The sequence below is a fragment of the Gossypium hirsutum genome, chromosome D08, assembly GCF_007990345.1.
Source record: "Gossypium hirsutum isolate 1008001.06 chromosome D08, Gossypium_hirsutum_v2.1, whole genome shotgun sequence".
NCBI lineage: Eukaryota > Viridiplantae > Streptophyta > Magnoliopsida > Malvales > Malvaceae > Gossypium > Gossypium hirsutum.
In genome coordinates, this window is record NC_053444.1 from 6,199,759 (window position 1) to 6,221,904 (window position 22,146).

General features: G+C 33.1%; 1 protein-coding gene across 1 annotated transcript; it reads right to left on the reverse strand.

Moving 5' to 3' along the window:
• Window positions 1-200: 200 nt before the first annotated feature.
• Window positions 201-8,020, reverse strand: LOC107916377 (flowering time control protein FPA). Its single transcript, XM_016845646.2, has 4 exons — window positions 7,861-8,020; window positions 7,466-7,765; window positions 2,151-3,367; window positions 201-1,724 (listed from the first exon to the last, which is right to left on the reverse strand). Exons 1-4 carry the CDS (start codon window positions 7,861-7,863, stop codon window positions 515-517), a joined length of 2,730 nt encoding a protein of 909 aa, XP_016701135.1. The 5' UTR covers window positions 7,864-8,020; the 3' UTR covers window positions 201-514.
• Window positions 8,021-22,146: the final 14,126 nt, after the last annotated feature.

A 22,146-nucleotide genomic window follows, 5' to 3' on the forward strand; every position in this document is an offset into this window, starting at 1 on the left:
AGAGTTCAACAGAAAGCAAACAATAATTAGGCCTACATGTTAGTGAAGTGCAAAGAGATTCTAACTCAGATGAATGAGCTCAAGCTGTTCAAGCTCAACTCGATAACGATTAAATTGAATTCATTTTTCTTTTTAAGCTAAACTTGAATGACTTGAGAGCATAACTATCTCAATTATACCCCTGTTCAAAAGTAATAATTAAAAAAAAAAACCAGTTATTTAGCGGATTGAAGGTAGCTATCAACATGGCAGGATTACAAGTTGTTACTCAAGTAAAACAGGAATACATATTTAAGTAGGCTTCATCACTAACATTTCTAAGAACGTATAGCAATTCAAGTATCTGAGAATGAAATCCCTTCAGCACAGTGCTAAAAACTGAGATGATCAGCTGAATCCTTCGGAAGACTGTGAATCGAACCATAGAATACAAAACAAGGTGAAATTTCATGAAGCTAGTTGTTAAAAAGTAATAAATTTTACCCAACGTATCGAAGTTGAATCCCACAGCAGTTCAAGTCCCTTTCCCTTGTTGAATTTGTTGAAGAAGAGCTGCTGCCAATTGTAATGTTGCTTGCAAGCGTTTCTGCGGATCGCCATCACCTTCTTCCGGTAGGCCGGTACCTTGCAGTTGCTGACTTCTTTGAGGTGCTTGAGAGATTGCTGCAGCTGAATTTGATGTCTGCTGCTGTTGTAACTGTTGCAGTTGAGAATACTGAGATGTTGAAAGCTCCGGAACAGGCTGGTTATTCTGTAAACCGTATCCCTGTGATTGTCTCATCATGTCGGAGTGGTCCATTGTGTTTGCATGTCGAAAACTCTCCCCCATTGATGCATTTGGAGCATTCCCAACCTGTCCTTGTTGCCCAATAAGAGATGATGCTAGTTGTGCTAATTGTTCCGGTTGAAGGGCATTACTCGGCATTGATAAAGGGACTGAAGATTTGAATTCGAGCATAGATGGCTTGCTATTTCCAGGTAAAGGAATACCAGAACTTCCAGCGGTACCAGTATAAGTTTCTTGCACTGCTCTTGGCATAAATGATTGATTCCCTTGAATTGCCGGATCAAAGCTGGGAACTTGAGAGGGAGCATTTCTGGTGACAGAAACTGGATGCTGCTGATCATGAGAAGACCAGCCTGCTCCAAACATAGCGTTTTGCTCGGGTGCATAATCACGCCTCTGTTCATTATACATGTCTGATATATTTCCAACCGAATGAGCAGATGCGGAAAGTGAAACAGGTGGAGTTGATGTGGCCACATTCCCTGGATAGGAGATGTCTTTAATTCCTTGCCTACTTAATTCAGGATATGTCATAGAAGGAAATGACCCTGAAGCTGTTGATGGCTTTGCATAAGATGCATCACCATGAAAAGGTAACGAGTTTGCATCACTTCTTTCATTCAGATGTGCAGAACCGAGAGTGGAACCAGAATGCTCTAATCTCAAAACAACACCTGAAATGCTCAGTTTCCCAGGTACTTTCAGTACTTTCTCGGAAAAATCTGATGGAGGTACAAGAAACAAAGTTGTCATATCATCTAATTTAGCAACAGCCGCTCGCTGCTTCTCTCCCAAGTAATTCATGAATTCGTTATAGAATCCCATATCGGCATCACTTTCAGGAACAAAAAAAACAACCCAAGCACTAGATGCTTGATAATAATGCTTTGCGAGCATGTCTAAACCTGTCCTTGCTGTGCAATCTAAGAATTCAGGCCTGCAGCATCAAGGTAGGGGTAATCAGTAATTCATAGAAGTCCAAAGGATTGGCAGGAAACGGAAATGGACGCCATCAGAAATACCATGTGATGCCCCATGAAGTCGGAAAGATTCATTATTTTTCAAAAGAAAAAAAAAATTCAACTTGATTTTTGGAAGAAATCTAAAAAATATTAAACAACAAATATGTGCATAAATAGTTGCAGAATTCCTCCTTCATATTGTATCAAATTGGACATTAAATAATTAAACCTTTAATCCATCGACTACAAAATGACATTATCTGTCAATTTGCGGCTTGAAACAATGAATTGAATAACGGAAATAACACAGAACAACTCCATTTCAGAGGACCTACTTTAAAGCTAATGGAGGAATTAATAAGAACAAATGTTAACTATGAGAAAGGATTTGTACTACTTACAGCAGTATGTCGAGGACTTTTCCAACAGGAAAGCAGCGAGCACGACAAACGGGTGTTCCACCCTTGGCTATTGTCCCCTCCCATTTCCACTCTTTCAAAGATGGCTGATCCATCTCCTGAGTAAATCTTTTCCTCTCAACTATGTTTGATTGTAGAGAACCAGAATCTACTGGAAAACCATCGTAAGATGGTTTCCAGTGATCATTCCTTTCTCCACGAGTTGGAGTGAAACTTGTTGGACGATCCGGGATCTGTTTACACCCCAAAGCTGCAGGTTCAAAGTTCTTATCGAAGGCTTCAGGTTGAGGAACATCAGAGAGCATCCTTGGAAAAGCACGTTTTTCTTGTTCAAGATCAGATAAAGAGTACTCTGGTAGCTCTTTCTCAGGTGGAAAGGAACCAGTTCTCAATTTCTTGGCTCCATGGACGTGATAATGGTCTTCAGGCATATCCCAAGGCTCTTCATAGAATGCACTTTTCTGAGGTAATTTTGGAGGATAATCATGGTACCTCATTGGACTTTTACTATGTTCATACATATCTTGTGGTACTCGAGGGTCAGGCTCCCCTTCCCCAAACCTCCAGGGTTCATATGTGCTTCCACCACTCCATGAACTACCTTTCCTCTTGAAACTATAGACATCAACATCACCAGAATCGTAACTTGACATATAAGGAGATCTGATACTTGCATCTTCTGTTTCTGCAAAACTCCTGTCATGCAGAAAGTTCTCAGAAGACCCCAAGCGACCATTTGACCTGAAACGTGGAGAGTTGGGGGCATTTACTGAGACCCTTCCACTGTTGGATGATCCACCCTCACTCTTTGCGAAACAAATGTGCACACGAGGATTCCCAAATAACTTCCCCTGAAGAGTTTCTTTTGCCCTGCAAGCTGACGATAAACGCCTAAAGCGAACAAATGCATAACTACGTCCTGGAAACACAGTAATCTTCTCTATCTCACCGAAGGGGGAGAAAGCCTTCCTCAAAATCCCTTCATCCACTTTCAATAAAGCTGGAAATCCTATCCATAGGACCTCACTAGGATCACCACTTCTATCATTCACCTTTGATTTGTCAAGGGAAAAATGTTCAGGACTACCACGACGTGCTCTATTGTCCCTTGGTGAGAAAGGTGACCCTCTTACTTTAGAACGTTGCTCATCTAGTCGTGGCAAGTAGTCCTCATCACGTGATGGTGTTGATGACTTATCCTGTAATTAAGAATATCACCAGGTAAGGGGAAAATCAACCCTTACTAAAGCAATCTCATATCATTTCAATCCAGATTGATCAAGTCCAAAACATAAAGGCTACAGAATCCAGTGGATGGATATGGAGCAAGAAATTAAGTTATGCACCTGCACGAGTAACCATTTCCAGTAGCAAACACATTCTACAGATGTATTGAACTATGGTATTGCAAGCTTCTGAAGCTAATGAAAAATAGCCAGCCACTGCACTAGTTCTACTCAAGATCCTACTGCCACAATAGTTAAGCTAGAAGTAAAAACACCTAATGAGGCATCGTATTGGAGATTTTTGACTAAATTTATTGTAAGACATACCTTTTTGGACGTGTGAAATGCTCTATAGAATAAGCTCTACGGATTTGTAAACTTCATAGTAATTTTCTTTTAACATTCTCATGAATTAATAGTTTTGACTTTTGAAATTTATACTTTTTTTACTATCACTATGCTCCCTTTTCAAAGGATCAACTACTTATGACCTCTAAAAAACAATAATAACCAAGCCTCTAATAGACTAATACAAAATTTGATGGGTGGCGATTTATGTTCATTATGAGCACTTGCTCTATTCAATCACATGCATACTCCAAATGTCCTAACAAATAGTACAAAAGCAACTAAACTTCCATCAAGCAAGCCCCAGTAAAGAAATATGATGCTCATAGTGCTCAGAGTACGGGTCAAAAACATTGGTAAGCTAACAACACTTTTCTTTACACAAAAAGGACATCTCCCTGCCCTAACAACAAAATATTTGCACACCCACACACATCTCATCATAAGTGAAAACTATGCCATGGGTTCACAGCACAGTAACAAACATTATTGCATCATAACTGTGAGTCTGCCACAAGCACATGTATGCCTTAAAGTTTGCTGAAAAGACAAACAAACATATAAACCTGGTTGTGAAACTGAGAGATGCATCATCATAAGTAGAAAACAAAAATCTTGTGAAAATACACGTGTTTTCATCACTTCGATCACTGAGGTTTGTAGAACAGTGAGTCAACGATAGTTCCACAGTCCTGTACACCTTGCCCAAAGAACTCTTACCACGAGATATTTTCATATTGGAGTTTAGAGTTCTGAGAATATTAAATATGGAAAGCAATGGCAGCCTGCTCATTGTATAAATTGACTGATATGCACATTGATTTTGTTTATACTTGGAATAATTCGATTATAATCTTGAAGACATAACAGCTACATTCAGGACTACCTAGAACTTCTGATTTCTTTTCTTTCCTTTTAATTGTCCTTTTTGGCAGGAATCGAATCTTGAAAAACTAGACAGGCATATAAGATAATAACTATGACATTAATGATCATTTCAACACAAAAAAGTTACTTTTCTCTTAGTAGTTAACAATTTGAACTTAACCTAAGGGGTTGTTTTAGATTCCATATAGGTAATAAGTAGAATGAAATATATAGTAAAAGTAATGACTAATTATCATGGAATTCCAAGGTTTACAAACAGCCCTCCCGCCTCACAATGCTAATGTTCACGAGATTAGCAATGTGTCCTGAGGCAAATGAATGGCACGAGGAAGACAGAGTACTCGTTTGTATCTTATGTTGCATGATGCATTGAGTGGATAGTAATTCTGGATTTATGCTGTCCCTGCTAAAATGGAAACATTTCAGAGAAAATACAGATATGAAACCTTAAAGCAAGCTTGACTGTTAGTTGGCACAGACTTTGGAGGCTTTGTAGATCAGGTAATGGCCCTGAATTTATGGCTCTTGTTGGCACTGGTTATGCCATCTGTTCTTACTACTATCTATTATCATAAATCAATGTCAATGATTTTCCTTCTACACCTTCCACTTTCCCATGCAGTGCATGATTAAGTTTTTGAAATTTCAACATAGAATGGTGCTTCTATCCAAAATCTAGTAATCATCAATTCCAGTCGTTTTTATCCATTTCTCTTGGTTCCATCTTTCCCATCAGACTTTATCTTTAAGACATTTAATTATTTCATTATTCTTGATGTGTCCATCAACAAGGGCACATATTAGTACTCAAGTAAGATTTATTGCTAGCAAAGAAAAGGCTAATGCCCCCTGAAACCTGTTAACATTACATTATCATCAGTTATTCACTCCTACTTAAACACAAACGAAGGTATGCTTCAAGATGTTAGCAGACATGGGAGTATTCTAGACCCTGTAGCACAAAAAAGGCCTAGAATAATTATTGGAAAGATAACCTACTTCACCTGAAAACCTATTTTATTTCTTCAAGCATCTGCAGGTGTGAGCATAACTATGGATTGTGGAGGTTAAAAACATATCTTTATGCAGGAGAAATAAAAGAGCTGTCTTGTGTTAGTTTTCTATTATTTCTTGAAGAAAGTTTTCAGATTGCTGCACAGGATACAGTTCCAGTATAAATAGCATTGATGATGACACTGTTATGTACATTGTTCTAGGTCAATAAACTTTATCCATCATATTCAACAATTTAACTTCCAAAAGCTGTTTTCCCAGCGAGATTAAGTGTGATGAATTGATCTAAATAAGTATTGTAGCATCTATTCACAGTACCTGTTTTGCTTGGCAATATGCATGAAACAATTGCACAGGATGGCATCAGACTGAACAACATTGAACGCATTACTAGGTTCCAGAATAAGACACCAATTAATTGGTCTGAAATTGATGAAAATTAACTGCTAATCAAGTTTTCCAAGTCGCTAAAAGCAACAACCTGACATTAAATGGATTGTAACTGTGCAATTTATGCTGAGTGCTTGGAAAGAACGGCAGAGCATATAGCAAAGCAAGGAAGAAAGATGACAAAAGAATGCATCCCTTGTAAGGAGAACCCACTTAGGGTCTTATGGTGAAGGAAATGTCTTTTGAAATCTGAGTGGTGCAATGGAAGTGAATAGCATTGTTCCAAAAACTGCATCTTGGAAGAAAATGCAACCAACACATTGTGATCATGCAAATGGGCAGAAAGAACTATTACTCTTATTTTGCTTTTTTTATGTGATTATTCTTGACATAATTGAGATTTATGAACCTGATAATGTACAGTTATGGTCATGAATACTCTAAGTCACGAAACTAATTGCCAGACCAGAAAAGTTTTGTAGGATGTTTATGTAATTGGGAAGAGCATGCTAAGCCTTATCAAACATCTTCACACATGATGCTCACTTCAGTTTTTATCAGTTGCTATTTACAGCAAACTTTGCAGATGAAATGGTGCTGTGGTGGAGGATATTAGTTTCTTAAAGTTGCTGCTATTGAGAGAAGTAAACAAATTGTAAAGAATTTCCTCACGAAGAACTATATAATTTAAGTGAAATAGAATCTTGAGTATGATGTTTTCCCTTTATTCCTGACATGATGTTTGTTGTTATGGAATGAATCTCCAAGAATATAAGCATCTGAGGTCATTTGGGTTGTGGAGCTATAACGTTTCCATTATCTCTAACCAGAAAATTTGATGGAAATTGCTAGGAATTCACAACCAATTGTTCAATTAAATGGACTGCAAACACTATTTTCTTTATTTACAGGCTCTTTTGGTTGCTAGTTTTGCTGTTTGCTTGTGCACTCTCAAACTTTCTTAAAAAGAAAAAGGCTATTGAAACACAAAATCACATTTTATTTACAATGACCAATCAAATACTTGTAAAAGAAAAGACGAATCAAATAACAATATTAAACACACCCAAAATAATTGCTCAATTAAAAAAAATTGCATTCTATTACGAAGCAAGTTGAACTTTTTGTGTTAAGGAAACAGGGCTATTGCTTTTCGGTTCCATAAGCAGCAAAGCAAGCAGCTAAACTAATAACAACCAAACAGAGCCTTAGTTTAAAGCCAATTTAATATCCTTTTCCCAATTCTATCTTAATCTTCAGCTTCTATTTTTTCTTTCATGTGGTTGAATTATGTTTATTTAAAGGTCGTGAACTTCTTTTAACTTCCCTGGCAATCATCAGCTACTAAACACACAAATTTGGAAGTTCAATCAAACTTAAATTAATTCCAGAAAGACAAAAAAGTAATATTAGTAATGGTTCAAGACTAACCGCCTTGGCAAACTCAATCCTAAGCGGATTCCCCGCTACGGGAAAACCTTGGAGCGCCTTCATGGCGGAAATAGCTTCTTCTTCGTTCATGAAATTGATAAAAGCGTAGCTTCGACCAGGCTGGAATGCCACGCTCTCTAGTTCGCCAAACTGCAAGAAGTGGTCTGTGAGGTCCGGCTCTAGTATACTGTGCGATAGATTCCCTACCCAAAGGTGTCTCGAAGGAGGCGCATTAGCCCGACTTGAAATCCCCGACGGCGGATGGTCACGCCGCGATCTGTCCCTGCCTCCGCGACCAGACTGAAAACAATTCATTGAAATAATAAAACGATGAGAGATTATCAAAGTGAAAATATGATAAAAGGAGATAAGATTGGAGTTGGCAGATAACTGACCATGGCGAATTCTCAGAAGAATTTAGATTTTTTTTTCTCGGATCGATTTAGGGTTTGAAAATCAATAAAATTGGGACAGAGATGTAGGGAAAGAAAGTTCTTCTTTGTTAATTTTATTTTTTAGGGTTTGGGATTTGCTGAAAAATAAAATGTTTTTTAAAAGGGTGGCGACGTGGCAGTCCTAAACTCCCACCATAATTTTCCTTTATCTTTTCGTGTTTTCCCTTTTAGTTTCAATCAAATGGTAAAGCCGTAAAGGTGATTCCAAAATTCTATTTTTAATTTTTAATTTAAATTTATATAATAAAAAATCAACAATTTAATTATTAATTTGAAATTCAAAATAACTAACAGTAGGGGAATACAAATTATCGGGGGTGTGGTCCGATGTGGTATGTTTAGCTTATTTTTTGTTTCACGTTATAGTATTGCTACATCATCTAATCTTATCGCCACCGTTGTTTTTACACTAACCGCAGGTAAATACACTGTCCATCCAAATCTACCCTTAGTCCTGTTTTGATTTTCCAAATCGAATAAATTAAGTGAATATCTTTAAATTAGTCAAATTACTACATTTCATTCAAATTAGTCAAAATTTTTTATATTTTTCGTGATAGTTTTATCCTTCATGTTTGGGGCTTGTAATTGTTCTTTTTAATAATATCGCCTTCAAGGTTTCAATCTATATTCTCACATCTCATCGGGAATGCAATGTAAATTTTTTTGAACTCATGTTAGATTTTGCCATAAGATTCTCATATTTGAATTTCAAATATTACTTTGAGAAGTTGGTTAGTATTTTCCATCGTGTCAAGGTTTCATAATATATGAAATAATCTCACTATTATGTATTCCTCAAGTACTCTTATGTTTTTCTTTCTTTTTGACAATTTTACCATTATTTTTAATGACTTTAATTCATTTTACCTAAACTATAACAAAATAACAACAACAACAAATAAATCAAATTCCTTTTGATATATATTCAAGTAACATTTCAATTATATCATCCGGTAGAATTAACCAAAGACTTTGTCCCCCTTGATGACAATGGGTACAACAAAAGACCTAAGCAAAAGAGTCGATTACCTTTTCCATTACAAAATTGTCTATTTAGGCCTAGACAAATTATACAAATGTTATTGCATATTTAGGCTAAAAATGTCTGTTCAAACACAAGTATATATGTTTTTTGAATTCAACATGATGCACAAATCTAACAAATACCATAATGCCTACACACAAACGCAAAAGCAATGAGCACGACAAAGTTTCAAACCAATTTCATTATATATGAAAACAAAATCAATAGCATTCATCCAGATAGATTTCACAAAAAAGCAACAAAATAGTTTTATTAATGTCTATCAGAGAAGCAACTCTACAACAACAATGGCCTTCCAAGTGCCCTAATGTTATTTCGAACTAAGACTCTTAAGGCTTTAGTACCCGTTTAAGTGAGGCCTCTTAAGGCCTCACTTCTGCTTTTGGATAGACCTTTCGAAGGCCACAATGTTGTTTATGGCGAAACCTCTTAAGGCTCTAATGCCCTATTGGGCAAGGACTCTTAAGGCCTCAACTCGCTAAAAAGTGAATACTTACAAAGAAAAATCACCTCCAAGATGTCTTATTTTTCCTTTTAGGTCGACGTTAGCAAATTTGCTTTTTAGGCATGTGAAGACCATCCACAAGCCTCGCCAATGAATCAACTCAAGACATGCCATTTTATAACTTGCCTTTCATCTAATGGGGCAATTGTTAAATCCATTTCCGCACACTATACCATCAAGGCACATCGTCACATCCTAATAAAGCACTCATACCTGTAAAACCACTCTATATAATCTAAGGTACCATTTTAGTGGAACCCGCAACAAAGCTCCTGCTCTTCTATAACAGTATTATCCATCACAAAAAGAAGGGTTTTAGGAAACCTACTAAAACTCTGCCAAATTTTCCAAAGCTCATGAGATCCTAAAACTACCGTTCCAAGTAGCTTTCACATCATTTAAGGTGTGAACCATCCCCATTTTAACGTTTTTTTGCACCTCTACAGTGTAAATTGCCATTAAGAAACCACTTAAACTTTTATGTTGTAACATGTAACAGCCCGGTTTAGACCTTAGTCGGAACAGTGGTTTCGAGATCACAAATTTGAAGTTGTAAAGTTATTTAATATTATTTTTGGTGTTTATAGCATGTTAATTGATATGTGTGAAAATTTCGTGATTTAATTTTACCGATTGGATAGTTAATTTAATAAAAGAACTTAATTGTGTAAAATGCAACAGTGACATACTAATTGTTTAAATGTTTATTTGCTATGATTAATTAATTATTAAGCCCTTAAGTGGTTATTTGACCCTTGGTTATTTGAGTGGACGGTTTTGGGTTTATAATATATGGATTTCATATTAAATTATAAATGTTAGTTTTGTAAAATTAGTGAAATATGTTAATATAATAAAACATAAACAAAAACAAAAACCATGTATTAGTTCATCTTTCTTTCACCAAAACAAGAAAAGAAAAAGGGGGTTTTAAAGCTTTGAACATTCGACCTTGGTTCAAGCTTGAATCAAGGTTCGTTTTTGCTCGATTTTTGATAATTTTTATGTTTTTGAGATTGTTGCTTTGAATACTAGCTAGCCCATACTTGAATTTTTGAATTGGTTGTGTATTTTGTGATTTTCCATCGATGAGAAATTTTTGTTTTTGTTGTTTGATAATGAAAAATAAATATTTGTTGATAGATTATTAAATTTTGTTAAGTAATTTTTGATAAAAATCTAAATTAGGGATTTATTTGTGAAATTTGTAAATTTAGGGGTTGAAATGCGAAATAAATGAAAGAAATGGGCTGCTAGGGACCCTAGTGAAATTCGGCCAAGCTTGCGTGTGGTGAAATTTTGAATATTTTGTGTTCTGTGAAATAGGGACCAAATTGTGAAAAATGTGAAATGTTAGGGGTTAAAATGTAATTTGCCCATTTATGTGTTTTTGAATAAATTTGAATGAAATGTGTTATTAAATAGCCAAATTTGAATTTATATAGATCAAGAACAAAAGAAAACATAATTAGATCGGGAAAAATCGAAAGTGGTCGAGTAGTCGATTCCATCCGTTCGTTTCTGTACGAGTAAGTTCATAAGTAAATAAATGTTGTAAGTTTTAAATGTATATGTTTTTAAATATGCCGGATTGGTATGTATGTATATTTGACATATTGCCGAATTGTTATAAGCATGGTGTGATTTGTATTGTGATCGAATTGATTGAATTACGACGTCCGAAAGTCCCGTACGAACCATAGGAATAGTTAGGATACATATGTCATGACATAGGATTCCGATATGAGTTATCGTGTAAGACCACGTCAGGGACGTTGGCGTCGATTTGAGATTTACGTGTAAGACCCTGTCTGGGACAGTGGCATCGATATTTGATTGCATATAAGACCACGTCTGGGACGTTGGCATTGTATGAGCTTTTTGAGTTTTCCGAGTATCCTTATTGATTCTGAACGGTTTAATGGGAAATATTGAGAAATGAGTGATTATGTAAAAATGTATCCGATTTAGGTACGTATGATTTGTTTATGTAATTCAGAAATGAAAAGTGAGTATGTATTAAATAACTATATGTGAGATATATGACAATGAATGATGCTTATGTAGTAAATTTAATTATATGAGAAAAGTGAATGCAATTATATGGTTGAAATTGTTTATATTAGGCCTAATTGTATTGAACTGTTAATAATCTTATAATGATTTATTTGCTTATGACTTACTAAGCTTTCTAAGCTTATTGCGTGTGTGTTCGTTCTTTGTTTTGTAGACTTTGGAAAGCTAGTTACGAGCTCGGGGATCGTCAGGAAAGTTCATCACACTATCAACAGTTATTTTGGTACTTTAAAAGTTTAAATCATAGTTCTATGGCATGTATAGGCTGGTAATTGTTTTGGTTGCTTTTGAAAGTTGTATATATTTAGCCATGCAAAAATGGATCAATCTTAATGCTAATGTTCTAATTTTTAAGTAATTTTTTGGTCATGATATATATATGTGTGTGGGTAATATTGATATACGAATGTGTTTTGATTATGGATTGTTAATGATGTTTAGGTTTATGCATTTTCAGTCATGGTTTATGTTATGTAGTGTATTTAGTATATGAATTCGGTATGAAGTAGAGATATATATATGTGGCTTATGATTAGTTCACTTAGGTATTTGCTTATTACTTGAGTTTATTATGGAGAAAGGTTCCATTGTATATATGCTTGTAATGTTTGGAATATAATTCGGTAATGGGTGATGAAAAGCTTGATCTATATTCGGTTATGAAAGTAGTTCACTTTAGGAGTGTGTTTTTGGTATATGAAACATAGATTAAATAATGTTATGTCATTATTTTGGATTGATTACTTAGGTGCTAATGGTGATAGTAAATTATGGATATATTTATGGTAGCTTGGTTGGTTATAGATCATGTGAATTCGGGTAGCTTGAATGGATAGTAAGAGCATCAAGATAATGTTAATATTAAAATAAGTATGCACATATGTGTGTGCTTGTAAATTTGGTTTTGATATGCGGTTTATTTTGGTAAGCTTATGATCTTTATATTAGTGTAATCGAATCAATGACTAGATAATAGGATGAAAAAAAAATGAAGTTAGGTATAATATAAATATATATAAATATGCGAATTAGGTGTGCAAAGGAATGTTAACTGTGTTCATTGGATTATTGTGTTCATTTTTGTTTTTAGGGTAAGAGGCGCACTATACATATTTATATACATCAATAGTATGTTTGGTCAGGTTGTAATGTTGCTAAAGTCGCATATGTAATTGCATAATAATTATTGTAATATGGTTCGAATGGCTTTTTTTATGTGCTTGTGCAAAAATTAGGAAATGTTATGTTTGATATTTAACTAATGAAATATACGATTGCCGTTAATATTAAAGTTATGTGGTTCAAACATTAATCTGTATTAAGTACATAAAATTTGGCTTTGTTGCATATTAGTTAAATTTGAATATGTGGTTATATAGATTATATTAATATGGTCGAATTTTAAAGCTAGTTTGTATATGTGTTATAAGTAATAAAGCATGACAAATTTTATATAGTTACGTGTTCTTTATATGCAAAAATTTAATTTACATGATTTTGGTGGATGATTGATATTGGATATAGAAATTGATATAACCATGTGTATAAATATAATAAATGACTATGTGAAACTATGTTTTGTCCGGTAATGCCTCGTAACCCTAATTCGGCGACAGATATGGGTTAGGGGTGTTACATAACAAGTATAAAGTTTAATTCAATATCTCTATGATTTTATATAAAAATCATTTTAGTGATATAATGTAACATCCTCAAAACCCCCTTGATCGTAAATAATATGAGATAAAATTTTAGCGAAATAAGGTATAAGATTAACGAAAATGAAAGTTACAATACATCAAAAGAGAGTTAAATCAAGAAGCATGACATGATTTATTAATGAAGGGACTAAATTGCAAATATGCAAAAAGTTTTATGCCACAAGCATAAATGTAACATCCCTCCAATTGATATATCATAAAAGTAGTAATAAATTGAATGATGTACAATTAATTTTTTGGTAAAATGATAAAATTATATAAAGCGGATAAAAGAGAATATTGAGGAGTTTTAAAATGATAATAATAATAATTAAGAAGTAGGTTTTAGTATATTGATTTAAAGTAAAGGCTAAATCGTAAATATGTGGAAAGTTTTTGGCTTAAGTTTAAATATTCAAAATTTAGGGGATCGAAGTGTAAAAATAAGAAATTTAAATGACCAAAAGTGAAAATAATCCAATTTACTAAGATATGGAATTTGCATGTAGGGACCAAATTGAATAGGTGAAGAATTCTAAAAGATTAAATCACAATTTTACCAAATTAAGTGATGAATAAGGATGAAATTTTGAAAGATCATAAAAGGGCAAAATGGTCAATTAGTAAGAGGGAGAGTTCTAGAATGTAATGATGATGTTGATGATATTTTGGTGATTTTTTAATTAATTAATTAGTTAAATATTATTTTATTAATATTTTGCTTAGATATTTATTATTATTTTATTTAGAAAAATGGTAATATAAAAAGAGGGGAAGGATGAAGGAAATGGATCATCCTTCCAATGTAAGTGAAAGGGTGAGAAAAGAAGTTTTTTTCTTTACAATTTAGTCATTTGCCTTGAAAACCTACCTTTTTACCCAAAATTTTTGAAAATTTCCTTAGATATTAAAAAGAGAAGATGAAATAGAGATTCTAGAGAATATGCTTATCAATTTAGAAGCAAGAAAATAGTAGAAGAAAGTGGAGAAAATGAGAAGAAAAAGGAAGGAAAGTGGTGAAGATGAGAAATGCATGGAAATGAAGAAGAAATGAAGAAATTCTTGATAAAGGAGGTAAGTTTCATACCAAACCTACTTGTATTTCAATAGATTGAGTTAAAGGTGTTTTGAGTGAGATGTATGAAACATGTATTTAATCTAAATACTAGAAATAGAAAGTATTTGATCAAGAATAGAGACTTAAAAGACTAAATTGGTAAGAGAGAATGTGATTTGTATGGTGAAAAGTACTAAAATTAAGAAATGAATAGGTAATCTACACATAAACATAAGTGTATAAATTGTATAGTAATCAAAAGTATGTCAATTATGTGTGAATGAATGAAAGATAGTTCAAAGAACCATGAAAAAGAAAATATTTTTTTCATTAAAATAGTTTGGATAGCAGTAGTGACTTAACTTTGAAAATTTACCAAAAAATATAGAAATTTAGTTATAGATTGAATTAAATATGTAATTAAATCTTATTTAGTCTAGTTTCATATGGAAGAAACGGTGAAAGAAACGAAGTTTTATAGTTTTAGATATATTAATTTTTGTGAAACAAGGTCGGAGTGGATTTGGGTTCCCCTGTTCTGACTTTGGAAAATCATAAAAAATTTGTAAAAAAAATTATTAGGCTTTTAAATTTATATGTTTAAATTCTTAACGAGTCTATGTTCAAGAGAAACAAACAGAAACATCATCCAAACCCCGTACTAAGAGATAATTAATTTTTAGTAAAGAAAGGTTGAAGCTATCAAATAGCAGAACAAGGACAAATTTGAAGAATTTACTATACTTATTGGCTAAGTCATAAATTCTGAAATTTTTATGGTAAAAAGATATTTGAGTATAGTTTCAAAAACATCAAGGAGATCTTAATTTTGAATTCTGTAGCTCAAGATATAAATAATTTAGTGACTATAACTCAAGTGGATAGCTTTGATATGAACACATAAGTAAATAGTGGAATTATAGATAATGCTACATATAAGCATATTATATACTAAAGGTTAAAGATTCTAAAATATATATACGTAAAGGATGTGGAATGGAGAGGAGAAGGAGGAAAAAATGAATATATATATATATAGTAGATGAATATGAAATGTTTCGAAATGGTTTTAAGTGATGGAATGATTAATACATGTGAGTATGTTTAAACGAATTGATAAAATAATAAGTGAATAATTGTTAATTGATGTGATATTGAAATCTTTGTTAAAATTTTATGAAGAATTAAATTGATTGGCATAGAAATAAATATGAAATATATGTAAAGTAGGTAAACTACTTTTGAAAGTGCAAGTCCTCCAATGGTCTTATTTGTAAAGCTTTAATATTTGTGTTAATTATATATATATTTATCTTTGATTGAATATCATGTTTTTATGAGGACTTGATATTAAAAATAGATATAAGTGGATGATATGTAAAATGAAGTGGCAGTTATGACATTTGAATATATATATTCAGGTAATGATATATAAAAATAAATAAATAAAAATAAAGCGTGGAACTTGTAATAAAATGGAAACGATGTCACGATGACAAATTCGCCATGTCACGACGTGAAAAACCCAACATCACGACGACAATTCAGAAATTTTTATTAACTTTACAGTTTGGCCTTTTGATCAATGGTGGATGTTTTAATGAGCTCCTTTAACTCATTATTAGTTCTATCGTAAATTCAATTATTACTAAAATAAGTTAATGATCTATATTAATTAAATAATATAACAAATTGATCTAAAATTTTCAGTAGTTACTTCGGCAACGAATGTGGCATCCTGATACCTTGACTCGATGATCAGGTCGGGTATGGGGGTGTTACATATAATAAATAGAAGGTGTACTTTCATTTGTTCAAAATTTTCTTCAACCACGTCCTTATATATATTATAAGTAGAATTACCCTTTTGTTTTCATGCTAATATGATCCCTATTACCTACTTATTTTATATTGTTTTCAGGAAAAAAATATTATTCAAGTATAATCTAGAAAAATCCTATATTTTATTTTTATAATTTTTTTTATAATTGGATAAAATTTAATCATGAAACTATCTTATTTATTGTATTATAAGGGGAGGCTCCACAACTGGCATTGCAAAGTTTTATATATTTAACATTAATATCATTATAGGTTCTTATTATATATATTCTTTTTTATACAATACCTGGAATTAACCATAGCCCCTCCCCCAACCCTTAAATAGGAGGATAATGCGTTTCAGTGCATTCTAACCCATGTCCTCCTACACTGGCAACAATACCAATACAAATCGAGTTAAGATCCAATTGGTATCTAATATATATATTTGATAAAAATCAGACTGGGCTTTATTTAATTATAAAAACATAATATCCAACATATTAAAAACAGAAATAAACTAAACAAAAGAAGGTCCAACACTTAAGCTTTGGCCTGGAAGGAAATTCAAAACTAAACTAAGAGTATTATAGAATACCATAATTATAACCCCTATTCTGCCCAATCAGAAAACTGATGCACATCTTGTCTGCTAGGCTGGCATTTCTTCTTCAAGACGTTTTCACAATTCCAAGGGGAGCATTTAACACTTTGTCTATTGATTTTCCCATTTCACAACTTCCCTTTCTTTCTTTTCTTCTCCATCCATTTTCAATCTGGTTCTCGCACACTGTCATTTACTCTCTGAAATTTGGCATATTTAAGAACACTATCCATCAGGTATATCTCCTCCCTTTTCTTCATTGATTCTCTGGCTAGTATATGTTGTAACACCCCTTACCCAAGACCGTTGCCGGAGTCGAGCATGAGGCGTTATTTAACTTAACTTACTAGTTCGGAGCATAAAAAATTGCTTTTAGAATTAATTTCACTATTCACAACAAAACTGTCCACCTGCGCGACTATCACTAATTTAATTATAACTCGAGTTAAGAAACTCAAAATTTAAATCTGTAAATTTTCCCTTAAACTAGACTCATATAACTTCTTACCATAAAAAATTTTAGAATTTTGGTTTAGCCAATTAATATAGTTTATTCATTGAAGACTCCCCTGTTTCACTGTTTGACGGTTCTGACCACCACTCACTAAAAATCAATTATCACAATGTACAGATTTCATATGGTGTTTCTGCTTGTTTCTATAGAAAATAGACTCACTAAGGAATCTATACATATAAATCATGACTCATAATTCTTTCAGTACAATTTTTTAATGAATTTCTAAAGTCAGAACAGAGGACTTCAAAAACCATTCTGACCCTATTTCACTAAAATTCAAATATCTCAAAATATAAAATTCCTTTGCCTACATCGTTTCTTTCATGTGAAAATAGGCTTGATAAGATTTAATCCTATATATCATTCACTCTCTAATTCCATTTGGCTACATATCAGTGGTAGCTTCGGCTACATATCAGTGTGACACTTATGTGCTAATTCTCTACGTATCCGTGTATATTCCGAGTGTTCAACAGGATTAATAATGAGTTAAAGTGAACATGAAATGAAGTTTGTATGTAGGTACATTTGAAAGAATGAGCATATGTGATAAATGTTAAGTGTATAAATGTATGTGCAAGTGAATTGGTAAGATTGTGCATGTGTAAGTGATTGAAATTGCTAAGAAATGTATTGATTAGTTATATGTTAAAAATGTTAATTATTAAATGAGTACTTATTGTTTACATGTAACTTACTAAGCTATTAGTAGCTTACACCTTTCTTCCTTTCCTTTGTTTTATAGTGTTTTGAGCTGGCTCGAATTGGGGATCGTCGGAGCCTCGTATAACACTATCAACAAACATTTCGGTATTATGTGATTTCAAAACGTTTAAAGTTATGACCTGTATAGAGACTTATTCATTTTGAGTATGTTCATATGATATGGCTAAAGATTAGCTATTGAAATGGTTAGTAAAGAACATGTTTTGGTGTTATGTATGCTTAAAATGATAATGAAAACAAAGAAACTATAAAAAGTAAAAATTTTGTAAAAAAGCAGTTTTTGGGACAACAACAGTGATGTGAATTTGAAAAATCACCAAAAATAGTAGAAATGGAATTAAAGAGTGAATGATATATAGGATTAAATATTATCAAGTCTATTTTTACATGAAAGAAACGGTGTAGGCAAAATGTAATGGCCCAAATTTAAGATTATCGGAACAGTTGTTTCGGGACCACAAATCTGATGAGGAAAATTTTATTTTTCTTATATTTTTATGGTCTATGATTTCACAAAATGATTTGATGAAAATTTCGTTCGAAAATTTTGACGTTTGGACACTCAATTTAGTCAAAAGAACTAAATTGTAAAAAATGCAAAAGTTGAGTTCTACATGTTAGAGGTGTCCAATTGTTATGAAACTTTAAATTGGAGGTCTTTATATGGTAATTATACCATTGGCTAAGTTGTTAGACAAAAATGGATATGAGATAAGTGAAATAGGAAAATTTTAAGTTAGGGGCAATTTGGTAATCTAGTAATTAAAATGAATTAAAAGGGAAAAAGATGACAAATTATGCTCATCTTCTTCATTTGGACGAAATCAGCAAGGGGGGAAGCCATAGTTAGGGTTTTTAAGCTTTCAAGCTCCATAGTAAGTGATCCCAAGCCCTATTTTTAATGTTCTTTACGTTTTTGGAGTCCCGGTAGCTTAATTTAGCTTATTCTAGCAATAATTTAACCTAGGGTTTATATTTGGAAAAATAATCATAGGTGAAAAGTGTTTATTTTAATGTTTTATGATAGAATATAAAGCTATAAATTATGTTAAACAACTTTTGTTAGCCGATTTTAAGCAAAAACGAGTAAGTTGACTTAATCGGTAAAAATCTCTAATGTACATAAGTAAGTGTTAGAGTGAGAATTTGATGTTGTCATAGAAGAGAAAAATGTTCAGCATGTCATAAAACATAAGAATATGAGATGAAGTTTAATTTCTGGGCCTTGGGGCAAAAATGTAATTATGCAAAATTTTAGGGGAAAATCATAATTTTGAAAAAGTTAGAGTCGAGGGCTATTTTGATGAATGTGAGTATTAAATAAGTTAAATTTTCTATTTTAGATCAAGAAGAACGAAACTCGAGGTTAGACAAAGGAAAGAATAAAGTTGAAGACTAAGTTGGTGAATTGGGCTATATTCGGTACCGAGGTAAGTTTACGGTAAATAAATGCAATATTTCAATAATTTTTATTAATGCTGCTATTTTCCAGCAACTATGAATTTATTTCATGAATTTATTTGATGATGGTCCAAGCATGAAATGATAGAGAATTAAAATTAAATAGTCCCGTTGATACATAAGGATGGTACTGGATACGAATGTCATGACATTTGGGTAAAGAGGTCCCATGTAAGACCATGTCTGGGACATGGCGTCGGCACTAAGATGAGAGGTCCCATGTAAGACCATGTCTGGGACATGGCGTTGGCACCGAGATGAGAGGTCCCCCGTAAGACCATGTCTGGGATATGGCATGGGCACCGACATGAGAACATCCCATGTAAGACCATGTCTGGGACATGACTTTGGCACGTTTTTATCAGAGAGACCCGAGTATCCTTATTATTTCAATATAGCTCAACGGGCTAGTAAACGAATCATGTTCATGAAAGTTCAGTTAAGAGCATAAATGACAAGCTCAGGTAAGTTATAAGAGTTATGAATTTATTATATTATCAAATGATGCAACAAGAGAAGAGTAAGTTATGCATACAAGTATACTAAGAAAACAAGCAAGAGAACTAGAATGAGATTAACTAAAGAGTAAACTAGAGATATAAACACTTGAGTTTAATTATTTGTGTTTAATGTTGTTATTTATTTGCTAGTAAACTTACTAAGCTTAATGCTTACTTCTTTTATTTTTTTCTTTCTCTTATAGTATTGCAAAGCTGCTTCAAGGATCCTAAAGAAGTCGGAGATCGTCTACACTATCAAGAACAATTGCTCGGTATTTTATGATGAAACACGTTTGAGTTATGGCATGTATAGCGACTTAGTTATTTTGCATGTTTGTAATTATGATTTTGCTAAAAAATGAGGTGTAAGTATTTGATGATGAATGGTTATTAAAATGGTTAAGTATGAAGGTGTTTGTGGTTATAAGAGTCTAAGTGATAAATTATGCATGGAAATCATGAAAGGGGTAAAATTTTGCAAAGAAACAGAATTCAGGCTGCACAGTGACGTGACTTTGAAAAATCCCCTATGATAGTATATAATGAGTTAGAAGGTGAATGATATATACATTGAAATATTATTAAGTCTATTTTCATGGAAAAATAACGGTGTAGTAAAAGGAATTTTATATTTTAAGGTATGTGAATTTTAGTGAGACAGGGTCAGAACTGTTTTTGGAGTCCCCTGTTTTGAGTTTAGAAAATCACTAAAAATGGTACAAAAATATTTATGAGTTTTATTTTATGTTTATAGAATCCTTATTGAGTCTATTTTCTGTAGAAACAAGCGGTAGCACTATATGAAAATCCCACAATGAGAAATTTTATTTTTAGTGACAAGAGATCAGGGCAGTCGATTGGTAAAATAGGGGATACTTTAACTAATAAAATGTACTAATTGGCTGAGACAAAAATTCTAAAAATTTTATGGTAGGAAGATATATGAGTCTAGTTTCAGGGAAAATTTACAGAGTTAAATTTCAAGTTCCGTAGCTCAAGTTATAATTAATTTAGTAACTACTGCGCGATTGGACAGATTACTGTAAATAGTGAAATTAATTTTCAAAACAAGTTTTGATGCTTCGAATTAGTAAGATAAGATAAGTAATGCCTCGTGCTCGACTCTGGAAATGGTCTCGGGTAATGGGTGTTACACAAAAGAATTTTACAATTTGAGATATTTGAATTTTAGTGAAATAGGGTCAGGATGGTTTTTGAAGTCCTCTGTTCTGACTTTAGAAATTCATTAAAAATTGTACAGAAAGAATTATGAGTCATAATTTATATGTATAGATTTATTAGTGAGTCTATTTTCTATAGAAATAAGCGGAAATACCATATGAAATCTGTACATTGTGATAATTGATTTTTAGTGAGTGGTGGTCAGAACCATCAGCCACTGAAACAAGGGAGTCTTCAATGAATAAACTGTACTAATTGGCTAAACCAAAAATTATAAAAATTTTATGGTAAGAAAGTATATGAGTCTAGTTTTAGGGAAAATTTACGGATTTAAATTTTGAGTTTTTAACTCGAGTTATAATTAAATTAGTGACAGTCGCGCAGGTGGACAGTTTTGTTCTGAATAGTAAAATTTATTCTAAAAGCAAATTTTTTTGCTCCGAACTAGTAAGTTAAGTTAGATAATGCCTCATGCTCAACTCCGGAAACGGCCTCGGGTAAGAGGTGTTAAATTTAGTGGTATTAGAGCTACGATTTAGTCGATTCTCGGACTAACGTAGCGAGTGTAATAGACTATCTATACATGCCATAATTGAACAATGATAGTGTGACGACTTCTAACATCTTAAAATGTTTTCTTTTATATAGTAATGGATCCTAATCGAGTTGCAGCTGATGATGCTCAAAGTAATGCGCCTGTTTCCAAGCAAGGGATGGCGCCAGTTGAAAGTCAACCCGAGACTCAGGGTCAAGGAGATGAGGCTCGGGAAGCTTTTCTCCATGTGATGAGCAACTGGTATACTGAATTTGTTAGAACTAATCCTAATGCTCAACCTCTTCCGCCCCCTCCTATTCCTCAAGCTATTCCCATAGCTCCTCAACAAACTGAAGTGTTAAGATTGTCAAAGCCTCCAATGGACAAAATTCGAAAGTATGGAGCCGAAGAGTTCCGAGCTAATGTAAATGATGATCCTGAAAGAGTAGAGTTCTGGCTTGAAAATACCATCAGAGTGTTGGATGAATTATCTT

Excerpts from the sequence above, each read along its gene's own strand:
- LOC107916377 (XM_016845646.2), bottom strand. Across the intron at positions 3,368-7,465 it reads GGATTGAGTTTGCCAAGGCG|GATAAGTCATCAACACCATC; the intron begins GTTAGTCTTGAA and ends TCTTAATTACAG. Across the intron at positions 1,725-2,150 it reads AAAGTCCTCGACATACTGCT|GCCTGAATTCTTAGATTGCA; the intron begins GTAAGTAGTACA and ends TTGATGCTGCAG.